This window comes from Mastacembelus armatus, chromosome 18, assembly GCF_900324485.2.
Source record: "Mastacembelus armatus chromosome 18, fMasArm1.2, whole genome shotgun sequence".
NCBI lineage: Eukaryota > Metazoa > Chordata > Actinopteri > Synbranchiformes > Mastacembelidae > Mastacembelus > Mastacembelus armatus.
In genome coordinates this window covers 9,814,324-9,828,907 of record NC_046650.1, presented here as the reverse complement: position 1 = coordinate 9,828,907, position 14,584 = coordinate 9,814,324, and the positions used below count along the sequence as shown (strand labels likewise).

The 14,584-nt window shown below is 37.8% G+C and overlaps 2 protein-coding genes across 3 annotated transcripts; one reads left to right on the top strand and one right to left on the bottom strand.

Annotated features, from left to right (window-relative positions):
- The first annotated feature begins 4,104 nt into the window (after positions 1-4,104).
- Positions 4,105-8,288, top strand: LOC113135556 (SLAM family member 9). 2 transcript variants are annotated; one of them, XM_026315691.2, is made up of 7 exons: positions 4,105-4,229; positions 5,756-6,061; positions 6,633-6,890; positions 7,084-7,188; positions 7,285-7,343; positions 7,482-7,547; positions 8,042-8,288. In XM_026315691.2, the coding sequence occupies exons 1-7, from the start codon at positions 4,160-4,162 to the stop codon at positions 8,117-8,119; spliced, it is 942 nt and encodes a 313-aa protein (XP_026171476.1). In that variant the 5' UTR covers positions 4,105-4,159; the 3' UTR covers positions 8,120-8,288. The 2 variants fall into 2 exon arrangements, with proteins under 2 accessions (XP_026171476.1, XP_026171467.1); XM_026315682.2 differs by having other exon boundaries at positions 6,633-6,914.
- Positions 8,289-9,115: 827 nt separating this feature from the next.
- LOC113121417 (uncharacterized) lies at positions 9,116-14,541 on the bottom strand. Its single transcript, XM_026291886.1, has 7 exons — positions 14,388-14,541; positions 13,412-13,621; positions 13,211-13,318; positions 12,669-12,944; positions 10,522-10,620; positions 9,709-9,741; positions 9,116-9,611 (listed from the first exon to the last, which is right to left on the bottom strand). Exons 1-7 carry the CDS (start codon positions 14,422-14,424, stop codon positions 9,586-9,588), a joined length of 789 nt encoding a protein of 262 aa, XP_026147671.1. The 5' UTR covers positions 14,425-14,541; the 3' UTR covers positions 9,116-9,585.
- Between the last annotated feature and the right edge of the window lie 43 nt (positions 14,542-14,584).

Sequence of the window (14,584 nt, the reverse complement as noted above, 5' to 3'; positions counted from 1 at the left end):
ATGTGATGAGAAACCAAACCTCAGTGTAACAAGTTATCTGTCCCTGAAATGGACTTTCTTCTTTGAGACATATTATTCTTAAGTGTTGATGGTTAGATGTTGGTTCATGTCCTTCATGTTGTTGTAGGGTCCAGGCCTGTACATGTTGGCTTGTTGGTCTCTGGGCTGATTATTGGAATTGCACTGATTACTGTGTTGCTGCTGGTGCTGCTTTACTACACAAAGTCAAAGGGTAAGACCTGCTCTTCCTGATGTTATCTGGTCACATGATTCTGAAGTCATAACAAGCTGTGGTGTCACTTGTAACACAATCCCATTTATCAACGTGTCATTTTCACAGGCCGATGCTGTGACAGGTTGGTGTGACACACGTTTCATCTCCAAGTTAACATTTAATAAAGTGCTAAATATAATTTACCAGCTGCTACTAACTACTGCATCTTTTTAAACTACATGTTTCAGGTTCATCCAGACACAAAGGGTGAATGAGGATGAATCTCAGCAGCATGTTTACTCCGTACTTCTTCATGGTCAGTCTTCCTTCACCTTCTGTTTCCCAACAGTTTAATCCTAAACACTTTTTCACAGAGGTGATTCTTCAGGGGAAACATGTCAATAGACTATAGAAATCTGAGTAAATTGTAGCAAATACTTTGGTTTATTGACAAATATTTGATACTTTTTCTTTCTTTCATTATCACTGACCTGTAGGTGATGGGAGTGTTTATGAAACAGTAAGAGGCTTTGAAGATGCTAGAAAATAAAGGTATGGTCTAAACTTTAACATGGGGCTGTTTACTAACTCAGGAATTCAAATTATGGATTAATTAGCAAGACAAATGTTAGTGTTGTCTATGAATCAATGAGAAGCTCTGAAAATGTCAGTAATGAACTTGACAACGTTTAATAAGTAAATACTCAGTTTAATTTAAAGGCTTTTATTCTCTCCTTTGTCTCTTTCCTACAGCTGTATTTACAACTTTTTCAGGTGTTTACTCTGATTTGGTTCCAGGTCCATAGAACCATTTGGAATGGTTTTCTAGCCCAGTAATTGCAGTGTGATCTATGATGCTACATGCAGAAGTGCTGAATGAGCTCAGTCAGTGTTGATTAGTAAGAAAATCCCATCAACAATTCATAATGTGATTGTCAGTTGTTAAAAAGCATGATGCATGTGTTCACCTGTACTTAGCTGTGTAGATGGCTGCCACTATAACTGGCCGTCAGTGGTGTTATCACATGGGCACATTTTGTAGCAGGTAGTTCACACTTTTAGCCACTTGGTGGTGTCCTCTGAGATTCTCTCTGCTAGTTCTTGTGCATGTAGGAGGTGTAAGCAGGATGCAGAGGTTAATGGATGTGCCTGTTTGACATGTTTGTCATTTTCTATTCCCTCATTTAAGTGTTATGTCTCACTCAGTTAAATTAATAACCGATACATACATGAGCATTTTAGTTACTGAGAATATATATTTATTTTAAATAATGTATATAAGTCCAGTTTTGTGATATCTGAAAGCAGCACGAACTTGCTCAATATGATTGACATGTACATGAAGTGAAGACATTTCCAGGTATGCTTTAAATTTGATCCAATAAAAAGAATAATGGATCCATCATGAATTTTATTCCATGTATAAGAAATAGTCTGATGTATAGTCCTAACCATCAAAGTGCTCCTGCCTTTCTGCAAGTGTTTTTGCTGCCTATTACTATGAAATTATGTGCTGATGGCCTCTGTTTAATTTCATCTACACAAAGTTTGAATTTGTTTGTGTTGTGTTGTCAAGTGTTTCTATGTTGGTTCTGTTTTTTTCCTTAAATACCTCACTGGTTAGTATTTTATGTTGCCACTGTACCACTTCTTCTTTCAAATGAAGTCTCAGCAAATGTCTTAATTGTATCTCAGTTTTGCTGAGACATTTTAGCAGAACCAGTGTTTGCTGTGACCAAAGAGAGCAGCAGTGGTCAATGTTTGATCAGTCCTTAAAGGCATTGATTTGTATAGTCCCCTTTTTGGTCATAGCCATTCAGAAAGAAGTGTACTTCAATAAGCTAATTCAAAAACCTCTATCCTTTTTACTTTGATTAAATATGCTGCTCAGTGAACGGTGCTTGTTCTGTATTAAGTAGACCGCTTGCTTAGGTATTGTCCAATAGTGAATTTCAAGGGAGAAGCTTTAGCATGAATTAATCAAAATTTCTTACAGCCTGTTTTTAAAAGCTGGTTCTGAGTAGCCTGAATAATAATTGCATATTTAAAGATGACGTATCTTGTATGAATTTTCTACATGTGTACTTTCTGGCAATAACAAAAGGAATCGTCAACAGCCATGTCTACAGCTCTGTGAAACTAACATGCTGATGTTTATCAGATATGTTTATGCTCTGTCCTTAAAACTTGCAGACATCAAGTGTAGAACTGTGTCTAGTTGCCTGCTCTTCAGGTGGGCAGCATTGTCACATCCGTCTTCCCTTTGCGTGAAAAGGCCTTGAAGTTTACTGAAACCACTTGCAGGTCAGAGTGCACAGACCACCCCTGCAGAAACTCCCCACTGCAATGTGCATGCAAGTGTGAATGCTGTTTAGCCTTCGGCGTATCTTTTTTTTTTTTTTTTTTTGTCAGACCAGTGAAACCACAAGTGTTGCACCTAGTGACAGTGGTTAAGTTTCTTGCTCAAGACCCCTCCTGTCACTCACTATTCAGCTTCTAGCACCAAAGTATGAGTTCTAATGTCAACTTAAGTCTTTTAGAAACTACTGTGCATAGAACCGCTTTTGTTGTATCTATACTTCTGAAGAAATACCTCCCACAATTTTTATCAGCGGCATGGATTTCAGCAGCTCTGCACTCCACTAACCTAAATCAAATTTTAGCACAGGCATGTGTCATTTAAGTTGCAGCTGTATAATTGATGAAATGTTTGAGAGATAAATCATGATAGGCCTCACAGGCTGTGAAACTCGAAGTCGCAGCTCAATCCCACATGCATCCGCTTTTGCTGTCCGAGATAGAGATGGGCTTTATCTTGATGCTGGGTAGTTCACTTCCTTTTTTTTTTTTTTTTTTTTTTTTACACGTCTCTATGATGCAGTTTAACTACAACTTCTAACAGTTAAGAAAAATGATCTTGATTTGCTGTGTGAACGACAGTAACTTAGAAATATAGTAGGGTAAAAATCATATTGAGGTCAAATACATGGCGTGACCTAGTTCCCATCCTTCACGAGCAGGGCTTGGATTCCTAGTAGTCTTGAGTTTTGGTGTAGTATGTAAAGCTAATTTTATGATGTTCCTTTGAATGTTTTCTTGCAGTTGTTCCTGAGGAGTATGAGCTTTGTTGGTTTTCATTCTTAGCATTGTTGGACTAGTTTATACCTCCAGATAAACCTTCTGAATAGCAGGAGCACTCTCAACCTGCACCACACACCCAGAACTGTGTTTTTTCCTGTTCACTACAGTGGTCCACTTTCATCTTGAATTCTGTTCAACTCCTACTCATCTGCCTGTGAACATTTGGCCGCGCCCATTGTCGCTGGACCCTGTAGTTCCTCATCTCATTGACAGTCGTTCTCCATTCTGGCCCCACACGTTTGAGTAAGTTCTCCACTTAGGTCAGGGCAGTGGAGTCACCAACTCCTGCCACAGGTCAAAAAGCCAACTTCTTAAACTAACATCATCTCTCCTCATTTAGAAATAGCTGATCACTGGATGAGGCTTCTTCCTGCCACAGGCTTATCACATGTGGACATTTATCTTTAACATATCTGGCACAGTTGCCCGTAGCCTGCAGATACATTGCTTGTCAGTTTGAGGGCTACTAGTTAATAGGAAATAGCTAAGTGAGTCAATCTTTAGTACTTTTTCACCTTATAAAGATTTGTGGTGATGACATGGTACAAGAAAAACTATATATGCATGTGTAATATATATTCATACACACACACACATATATATATATATATATATATATAATCTCAAGTGCTTCCTTTATCTGTTGTGTGCAGTGTGAGAGACCTTACCAGAGCGACCGCTGCTGCTTCTTCCTGTGAAAAACCTCCTCCTACTCTCCACCCTCCCCCCCTCCTCATTTGTCATAGCGCAGTTTGATACTGTAGATCAGTAGAGGAAGCAGATGATGTTCCTCTTATCACAGAGATGGTTGGTGGTCAACTTTGCTGCTTCTTCACATACAGTTTTGTGCTGCTCTTTGGGGTCTGCCTCCTCGGTATGTACGGTACACCTTTACTCTTGCATTTATAGATTTTTTTTTTTTTTTTTTTTTCTTGTTTTTCACTGTTATGAGTAATATTTCCTTTCCGTACTATGCCATGTCATCAGAATAGAACGTGTAGGTGTACAATATTTACTGAATGTGTGGATGTAGTCTTGGCAAATTACACGTCTTGCTTGTAAAAGGGGCTGATAAGTTTTTTTGTTTGTTTTTCCCTCCTGATAATTGTTTAAATGCAAAATATCTGCATGTCAACTGCACCAATGACGAACACAGCTGTGGCTTCGAAGCTACAGTTGTTAGACTACACTGATTTGACAACTGGGATTAAGAATTGAAATCCAGACAATACTGCAGTGTTCAGAAAAGTGTTTTTCTTTTGTTTTAAAAAAAAAAAAAAAAAAAAGTTTTCATGAGGGTTAACATTTATTGAAAATATGGGCTTCCCACTTCTTTCAGTATAACTTCATGAATAGGCAAACTATGGTCTGGTAGGGTTTTTTCATTTGCATTGTGGACACAACGTGTCAGCAAATTTTCTGCTGCATCTGCTTAGAATCTAGTCTGAAAATCCTGATGCAACACATGGATGGGTCATTCTTTCTCTGCTTCCTCATTGTTTTTAAGAGAATTTGTTATACTCCTGTAATGTGAAATCGGCCTATACCACTATAAACCACAGTAACTGTTTTGACATGTATAAAGGGGTGTGGATATTTTTAGCATATTTGAAGGGAAGTGTATTTAAATATTGAGTCATAAATCTCTTGAAATTAGTCATAAGGTATCAGTGTTTTAATATTGTATGGAAATGGGAGGCTTCTCAGCAGCTGATGATATTAGGACATTTTCTTTTAGTTCATGTCCAATGTGACAACAGAAACTGGTAAACCATCCCATTTCCTTAGTATTCACCAGCAGCAGCACTGACTGAAAGTTCAGTGGCAACGCTAGTTACTTCTGTAAGTGACGTCAGGATCTGTGTCTACAATGGTTTTACTTAGAATTTGAGGTAATTGTAACCTGGCCAGCTTCAACATGACAAAGATTATTGTGCTACCAATATGAAACTGTCAGTGGTGTCAGCTATTGATAAACAGGTGCAGTTCACACCCACAACAGTGGCTTTGAATTTGGTTTTAGTTTTTTTTTTGACTTTTTTTTTTTTTTTTTGGTTGGAATTTTTTCTTTCTAATGAAGGCCCAGCAAATGACTTTTCAAAACATGACTCATAAGAGCAAAGTCACTAGCTAAAATGACTTGTAGATTAAGATTAGACAAATGTTATTTTTATTCTGCTTAAAGGAAACTAGTGGTGAGTGATGATAGGAAACAGAAGAGTACCAAAATAAAACTTTGTTTGTATCCTGTCACACTGTAACATGCTGTTATGTGCTGTTGTCATGTCTTTATTACATGTATGTTGATATTAAACATGTCATTCTACGATCGACTTCCATATGTTACATTAAAATACAATTAGACACTGCTACACTCATGTGTTTACTTGTGTGTTCCAGATGTGGAGGCTTCCAGCTGTGAGCGTATCATCCATAAAAAAGTTGGAGACACTGTGGTTCTCTCCTCATGTTTACCAACTGTAGGAATCACTTTAGCATATTGGCAACACAAAAATCAAAGAGTTGCAGAGAAGGATACAAATGTAACCACACATCACCAGCTTAAAGGCAGAGTATCACTGAACCTCACAGATTTCAGTTTAACAGTGAGACGACTGACTCTTCAAGATTCTGGTGACTTCAGTTTTGTCTCAGAGGTGAATGACCAGCAAAGAAAAACAATCATCATCACTCTGCAGGTTCATGGTGAGATGCATCTGATTTTCTTACCCAATTAACAAAACCTAATAACTGTTCTAATCCTTAATAAATTCATTCATACTGAATAGATGCCATAGGATTTAACCCAATGCTTGTATATGCTACTTTGGTATTCTAATTTGTGTGTAATGGGATGTACAATCTCCAGTGTTTCATTGTTATAATTGTGTGTTACTCTAAATCATATGTAAAACTATGACAAACATCTTTCTTTTTTTTTTTCTCATTTTGTCTTTTTAAATGGTATTTGTTTACTTAAAAGCCAAAACTTAAATTGTTTGTACAATGTAGCTTGTGCTCACATTATTTCTTAGTGGCTCTCTGTCAGATAAGATTCTCACCAACTTTGAAGAAATGCTACGCATCCACTCTTGATCAGTTTTGGTTGTTGTCCTTAGTCTTAGACCAGACGGTAAATCAGGACAAGCATATCAAAGCGTTCACTGTGGTGAATTCCCTGATATGTTGGGCTAAAAATAGCACATTTGCAAAGCTTTGCATATATACATGTTTTTGATTTTAAGACATAGGTTGACCTGACCTTCTTTCACCTCAGAGTCCATAACTAAGGAGCCTGACCTGACTTCCAACTCCACCTGGGATCCCTTAAATAAATCCTGTACAGTTTGGCTGCAGTGCAGTTCAGCCTCTGACACCAGTGTCACCTACAACTGGACCTTTAGGAACCAAACCCACAGTGGCTCCAGGCTGCAGTACATCATCAGACCAGAGGATGGAGAAACCAGTTTTACCTGCACAGTTTCCGATTTCTTCAGTAAGAAGAGGGCATCTAAAACAGTGACGTGCAGCAACAGTATGTCTCAAATATCAGAACCATGTATGTGCACTGAAGTAATTGGAGTTTATTAGTGTTTCTTGTAATTCTTGCTTTTTCAATTTAAATGAGCTATGAGCTGACTTAACTTCAGTGTTTTCAGTCAGAAATCGTAATTTTCTGTTACCTTGGGCTATTACTGTCATAACGTTTTTAATACCATCATTTGCAGGGTCAAAGAGTTTGGTCTTTCTGTTGAGCATAGCAGGAGGAAGTTTGCTGATTGTCATTGTTTTTGGTATAGTAGTGGCTGTTTGCTTCAAGAAAAGACACGTTGGTAAGAAAGTCCTCATTGTGTGTCATTTTGTGACATTTTGCTTCAGCATCTACTGCTTTACTCAATTTGCTTTGGCCTTGTCTCTTGTAACATCAGACAGTGTCCCAGAGGAGCCCACCGTGTATGCTGAAGTCACAGACATTACAGCTCAAGATGTAAGTATGCATGCATAGATTGACTCTGCATACTTTGTTTTTCATGTCTGTTTTAATGTGACGCCAGTGTTGATGTGTGTGTTTTTATTTATTCTAATCCGTGCATGTGCGAACCTCCTGGGGACGTCTACCCTGAAGCCATGTTCGTTTTATGAAACCATTAACAACAGAGTCGGCTCGCTCCCACGTCAAATAACAGCAGGGGTAAGAGTTCAACACATCTAAATTATGAAGTGTACCATTATTCTATATATCATACCAATAATGTAACAAGATGAATCTGTGCTTGATTTTCTTTCATTATTTAAAAAAAAAAAAAAATAGCACAAATATGAAAGAAGACATTTGGTTCTATATATAGATATATATAGATCTATATATATCATAAACACCAAACTCTAAAAGCACAAATTAGGCAACTATGACTATAAATGTTGGAATATTTTCTATGCATGAAAGATTTAAAGAAGTTTTTATTTTTTTTGTTAATGCAAAATGTTAGTCTTTCATTTATATAGCCTCACTTTAAAATACTTTCTGGTAGATAATTTCATATATAATGTGACCATGCTGTTAACAGAGCAGATCATCTAATATTTAGAGATCTTATATGATTAAATTATGCATGTGACATTTGTCTTGCATTTGAATGTCAAACTTTTTATTTTTTTATTTTTTCCCTCATTTCTCACATTTAGCCACAGACTGTGTATGATAAGATTCAGCTCAGTCGTGTGAGGAAGGCTTCAGCGTCACCCTACCAAGACATTTCATAGAGGGCAATGTGTGATGTACAGCTTTGGGTAAACAAGTGTAAATGTGGACAGATATTTTTCAGGACCTGAGCACCTTTTGACGGTGTTGTATATTCTATATTTTATTTGTAATGTATATTTAATAATTATGCAGAGTTTCTATATTAAATTTAACTTTATTGTAACAGTATTTTTGTGATTATTCTGTTCAGTTCTTCGTTTTAGACTGTAATATGGGCACAAATCTATAATTTATATAAAAACAGGTACAAATGCAATATTCTGGGAGATAAACAAAGCTTCCCACAGTGATCAAAGATTTGAATACAGGCTAGAATGAAGCCAGCACGTCAGCTTGTCTGTATAACTAGTCTGTACTAGAACTGCATGTTAATTCAATGAAATGCAGAATTAGATGCAAAGGAAGTTTAGGCATAATTAGTGGTTTCGTATGTGTTTTCTAACAATCCTGTGTCCACCTATATTGATGCTTTAGCTGTCCAACTAGCTCTGCCAACTAGATGAACAGCTAAGAAATTGAAAAAGTGAATTAGATTTCAGTTAGTGGTGTGATGAACGGAGTGAAATCTTAAACTGGTGGAAATCACCAGTTGCTTGTTTACAGCATCTATTAACCTCAAGCCTGAGGTCTTAGTCTGCAAGTGAGATGTTATGACGTGGTCTCGAGTCGGCCAGTTATAACACCTCACCTTCTTTCTGTCAATATAAATAGCTTTCAAACTTGATGCATGATCTACTCAACACTGCAACCACCTTTATGTGCAAAATAGTTTTTCATATCAAGTCTGTTTGTTGACAATAATTTAAAACTGAGATCATGTATAGTTTATTTGCAAAATGCTCATATAATGAAACAGTAGTATCTAACATACATAACATACATAATCCTACAAACACATGCAGGATTTTAAATGAACATTCAAATCTGAAATGCTAGTACCTGTATTTAACTTGCAGAGCTCACAGAGCATTAACGTCAAACTAAGAAAACTAGCAGGACTGTTTTCAGGGCACACAGACATTTTTACAGCGATTAAATAGCACTTTACATGGAAAATGTTATAGGTTGAAAAACCTTCAACACTAAAGTAGAAAACACTACAGGCGAGGCATGTTTACATACATTCTTCAAAGATATACATGAGGTGGACTCAGCATCAGTACAACACAATTCTAACAACATTGGGAATTTGTTTGTGAGTTTTGAAGATACAGTTTCTGTAGCTGTAGTGGAATTGTTTTAGTTGCACGATTGTGTTCATCTGCTGCACATTCTCTTATATTTTCATATCTCTTATTTCACTTTTTCATTAAATAGCCAGTGTACTATTTAACCAAGAATATTTTCTGCTTTTACAAATGCTGTACCCTACACTCTGAATACAGCTTGGTCTTTTCTCAGTCACCGTTACTGTTGCTCTCAGTGCAGTAATAACAGGAGCAGGAGAATTGTTTCTATATAATCATTACTTTGCTGATGGGCACAGTTTTCCTGAAAAATAAAGGGAAATGCAAATGACCGTAAGAAACGGTGACAAATTTAATAATTGATAATTGAAAAATTTAACATTGCTCTGTGAATTACATACCTCTGAGGGTTTTCAATACATCTGAGATTTTTTCTGTAAAAAAAAAAAACAATGTTAAATGGCCATCTGAGCCTTGGGGCTGTTTTTAGTAATGCAATTAATATGATTTTATATTTAAAGTTAATGTAATCTCATGAGCTATAGATAGTTCATAAGTGAAACAGGCTAAGGACAAACTTAGCTCGATGTGTGGGTTGCAAGAGTGTAGGAAAAGGGCAGGTTATGACTATAGCTGACAAAAGAAAGTGGTGCATGGCAAGCAGCAGAAACTGCAACTCTGTTTTCACTCTTTCCAAACCTCTGACCCATTTTCCTACGACCACCACAGTCAGAGCAATGTGTGTGTCAAACTGAATATCAGTAGAGAGAGAAGGATGATCCTAACCATTCTGTGCAAGGTTGCCAAACCCCCTAACCCCACAGTGTCTCCAACCACTACATTCATAGCCTTGATTGTGGTACAGGCTTGTAATTGTATGTCTTTCAAAAAATTAAATTGAATTTTATCAATTTAACAGACAAAAAAAAGCCTTAGGTATGCTGAGTATTAAAGCATTGATCCATTATTAAAAAGTGATTGTTTATGAACTGACTTATTAATCTTAAAATTAAACTTTATACATATAACAGTGCAAACTTTTTTATGGCACATCCAACACATACTAATTCCAAAAATAATATTCAAATAAATTAAATCAAAAAATGCTGTTAATGTCTATCTCTCCTGGGCTTCTTTAAGCACAGCTTGTGATTTGCCTTTAGAGGAAGCAGCAGGACGAACAAGATTTCCTACGAAGATCCTTTTTCTCTCACCTCTAAAAACGTACACTAGGATTATTAGTGCACTTGTCACAAGACCTCCAAGGAATAAAGCAGCTGTTCTTTCTCTGACGTGACTTGTAGGTATGTCCACTGAAACAAATAAATCATATACAGTGAGTACGGAAAGTATTCAGACCCCTTTAAATTTTTCACTCTTTGTGTCATTGCAGCCATTTGCCAAAATCAAAAAAGTTCATTTTATTTCTCATTAATGTACACTCAGCACCCCATCTTGACAGAAAATAACAGAAATGTAGACATTTTTGCAAATTTATTAAAAAAGAAAAACTGAAATATCACATGGTCATAAGTATTCAGACCCTGTGCTCAGTATTGACTAGAAGCACCCTTTTGATCTAGTACAGCCATGAGTCTTCTTGGGAATGATGCAACAAGTTTTTCCAGAGATGCTCAATTGGGTTTAGGTCAGGGTTCTGGGTGGGCCAGTCAAGAACAGTCACAGAGTTGTTCCAAAGCCACTCCTTTGTTATTTTAGCTGTGTGCTTATTTAACTCACATGCTGTCCATTTCTTCTGATCCTCCTTGAGATGGTTCTGCTCCTTCATTGGAGTCCAGCTGTGTTTAATTAAACTGATTGGACTTGATTAGGAAAGGCACACACCTGTCTATATAAGACCTTACAGCTCACAGTGCATGTCAGAGCAAATGAGAATCATGAGGTCGAAGGAACTGCCCAAGGAGCTCAGAGACAGAATTGTGGCAAGGCACAGATCTGGCCAAGGTTACAAAAGAATTTCTGCAGCACTCAAGGTTCCTAAGAGCACAGTGGCCTCCATAATCCTCAAATGGAAAAAGTTTGGGACGACCAGAACTCTTCCTAGACCTGGCCGTCCAGCCAAACTGAGCAATCGTGGGAGAAGAGCCTTGGTGAGAGAGGTAAAGAAGAACCCAAAGATCACTGTGGCTGAGCTCCAGAGATGCAGTAGGGAGATGGGAGAAAGTTCCACAAAGTCAACTATCACTGCAGCCCTCCACCAGTCGGGGCTTTATGGCAGAGGGGCCCGACGGAAGCCTCTCCTCAGTGCAAGACATATGAAAGCCTGCATAGAGTTTGCCAAAAAACACATGAAGGACTCCCAGACTATGAGAAATAAGATTCTCTGGTCTGATGAGACCAAGATTGAACTTTTTGGCGTTAATTCTAAGCGGTATGTGTGGAGAAAACCAGGCACTGCTCATCACCTGCCCAATACAATCCCTACAGTGAAACATGGTGGTGGGAGCATCATGTTGTGGGGGTGTTTTTCAGCTGCAGGGACAGGATGACTGGTTGCAATTGAAGGAAAGATGAATGCGGCCAAGTACAGAGATATCCTGGAAGAAAACCTCTTCCAGAGTGCTCAGGACCTCAGACTGGGCCGAAGGTTCACCTTTCAACAGGACAATGACCCTAAGCACACAGCTAAAATAACAAAGGAGTGGCTTCGGAACAACTCTGTGACCGTTCTTGACTGGCCCAGCCAGAGCCCAGACCTAAACCCAATTGAGCATCTCTGGAGAGACCTGAAAATGGCTGTCCACCAACGTTCACCATCCAGCCTGACAGAACTGGAGAGGATCTGCAAGGAAGAATGGCAGAGGATCCCCAAATCCAGGTGTGAAAAACCTGTTGCATCATTCCCAAGAAGACTCATGGCTGTACTTGCTCAAAAGGGTGCTTCTACTCAATACTGAGCACAGGGTCTGAATACTTATGACCATGTGATATTTCAGTTTTTCTTTTTTAATAAATTAGCAAAAATTTCTACATTTCTGGTTTTTTCTGTCAAGATGGGGTGCTGAGTGTACATTAATGAGAAATAAAATGAACTTTTTGGATTTTGGCAAATGGCTGCAATGACACAAAGAGTGTAAAATTTAAAGGGGTCTGAATACTTTCCGTACCCACTGTAACTATGGTATGTCATTATACAAGACTGTAGGATACTACATGATTTCATATATTTTTTTCAAACTGCATATTGAAAATATGTATGAGTAAAGCAGAAAACTGCCATAATAAAGATATACTGCCATGAGCAGGATCTTTCTTATGGCAGTATTGTATTGTATTGTGTTGTTTGTTTCATATTCCAAAATGTGTGTGGTTAGTCAAATCACCACAGTGTTAACCTTACCATCACACTTTGAAGTGAACACAGTTGATGCGTTTTGCGTTTCTGTGCTGCAGGTGCAGGTGAAATTGACAGGGTTCTGTGAGGTGCTAAGAAACGCTACGAGAAGTGGGACGTTGCCATCTTGTTTACTTCTGCTGTAGGTCAGCACAGAGGGAGGGTTAACCTCCCAGTGGAAGGTAACACCTTTATCTGGAGTAGAACAATGCACCTGCATCCAGCAGCCTTCTCTTGTAGAGACAATAGGGATACTCCTTATGGTCGGTTTCTGGAGGCGTTCTGCAAATGTTTAAATTGGTATTGCTGGTTAGATGCAAAAACATGTTTTGGACAAAAATATTAAATAAGATATTAATATGTGACTGTGTAGCATTGTGCTACGTAAGATTTTTTTAAAAAAAGAAGTGAAACATTTGTTTGCTCATGTGGTCACTATGAGCAAACCTTTGTTGCAAAATAAAGAAAAAATGAGGTCAATGAATATACATATATTTTCCCACCAGGGTATAAAACAGGCTCAAACTTGGATGAGTCTTGACACTTACGTTTTACTGTGAGCTCAATCTTTCTTATGCTCTGGTTTCCATTATTGATGAGGTTCACAGTGTATTCCCTGGCATCTTTTGTGTTCAGGTTGTGAATCGTCAGGTCACCTAATGAATAACAAACATTAAACAGCCACTGCCAGAAAAGAAGTCAAAATAATGATTCCCCTACTGACCGCCAGCTGATAAATGTTCTCTCACCTGAAGTTTTGTCGAGACTGAGCCTTCCTTTATACTGACTGAGGCGGTCAGTGTTTATTTTCCCATTGTAATAGGTGGCAATCCAAGTGGTGTTGGAAAATACTGACCACTCAATTCTGGTCAAAATCCATGACGGGTCAACTCCTGAGGGCAAGGTAATATTATGTCCAAGGTAGCCGGAGATTTTACTAGGCGGTTCAGCTAGTACCCCTGTGAAAACATTTTAAGAAATATTCAGTGACAACATACTGTGTCCAGTCTTTCAGGGTTAACAGAGCAAACAAGCAACCTGAATAATACTACTAATATTCAGCAGGTATAATGTTTACCATGTTCACCTTTTTAGTTTAGTGTGTTATTATATTAATATTTGCTTATGGACACTAAAGAAAGTACGTCTGCAGCTGCTAAGGGTTAGGTTGTTGGGTATGAAGGTCATAAAGAGATGCATTAACAGAAAATATGGCAACGGTGATAACGATAGGGGTCGTACTAAATGTCTGTACTTGAACAACAGTGAACTATATAGACAAGGCACACTATAGTATGTTAAGGCTCAAATCTTCTAAGTAGCAAATCATTTTTTAAGCTGACTAACATATATCCTATACATCGAGGGGTGGACGACATGAGTTTAACACAAGTTTGTCATGAAGCTCCAGTCAGAGGCGTCTGTATTTCCTACTTTTTCTTTTGGCTCATTTTATGTCCTAAATAACAAACATTCTACACTTGCCTTATTTCCAACATTAAACATTTAAGCAAATATCAGAAAATTTAAAATTTGACTTAGTATAAAAACGTTTATGTATTGAATTAGGGTCTTTTTGACCCCCCATCTCTGTGCTTCTGTTGTTTTTCTGTTTCCGGAAGTTACATACTCTGTTTAAATTCAAATATAAAAGAGCTTTTGAAGGTTTAGTCTATTAGCTGTGGATTAATGATAATTACAGTGAATAAAAAAAACAGGACTTACCTTGGAGGAACAGAATCACCAGGACTTGAAGTCTCATCGTAACGTTTAAACACTCAAGACGACTGTCAGGCTATACTTCCTTTTTGAGTGTCACTTCCTTCGTCAGTACAAGCTCTAACCACGTGCATCAATCACTTGCAGCAATCATATGTCAACTCTGTGCTCCATCGTGAGTTATTTATTTATATACTAAAAAC

Coding starts and splice junctions, on each gene's coding strand:
- LOC113135556 (XM_026315682.2), top strand. CDS start 4,160: ATGGTTGGTGGTCAACTTTGCTGCTTCTTCACATACAGTTTTGTGCTG. Junction 6,062..6,632: donor CATCACTCTGCAGGTTCATG/GTGAGATGCATC, acceptor CTTTCACCTCAG/AGTCCATAACTAAGGAGCCT. Junction 7,344..7,481: donor CAGACATTACAGCTCAAGAT/GTAAGTATGCAT, acceptor TCTACCCTGAAG/CCATGTTCGTTTTATGAAAC.
- LOC113121417 (XM_026291886.1), bottom strand. CDS start 14,424: ATGAGACTTCAAGTCCTGGTGATTCTGTTCCTCCAAG. Junction 13,622..14,387: donor GGTGATTCTGTTCCTCCAAG/GTAAGTCCTGTT, acceptor ATGTTTTCACAG/GGGTACTAGCTGAACCGCCT. Junction 9,612..9,708: donor TGTATTGAAAACCCTCAGAG/GTATGTAATTCA, acceptor TTTATTTTTCAG/GAAAACTGTGCCCATCAGCA.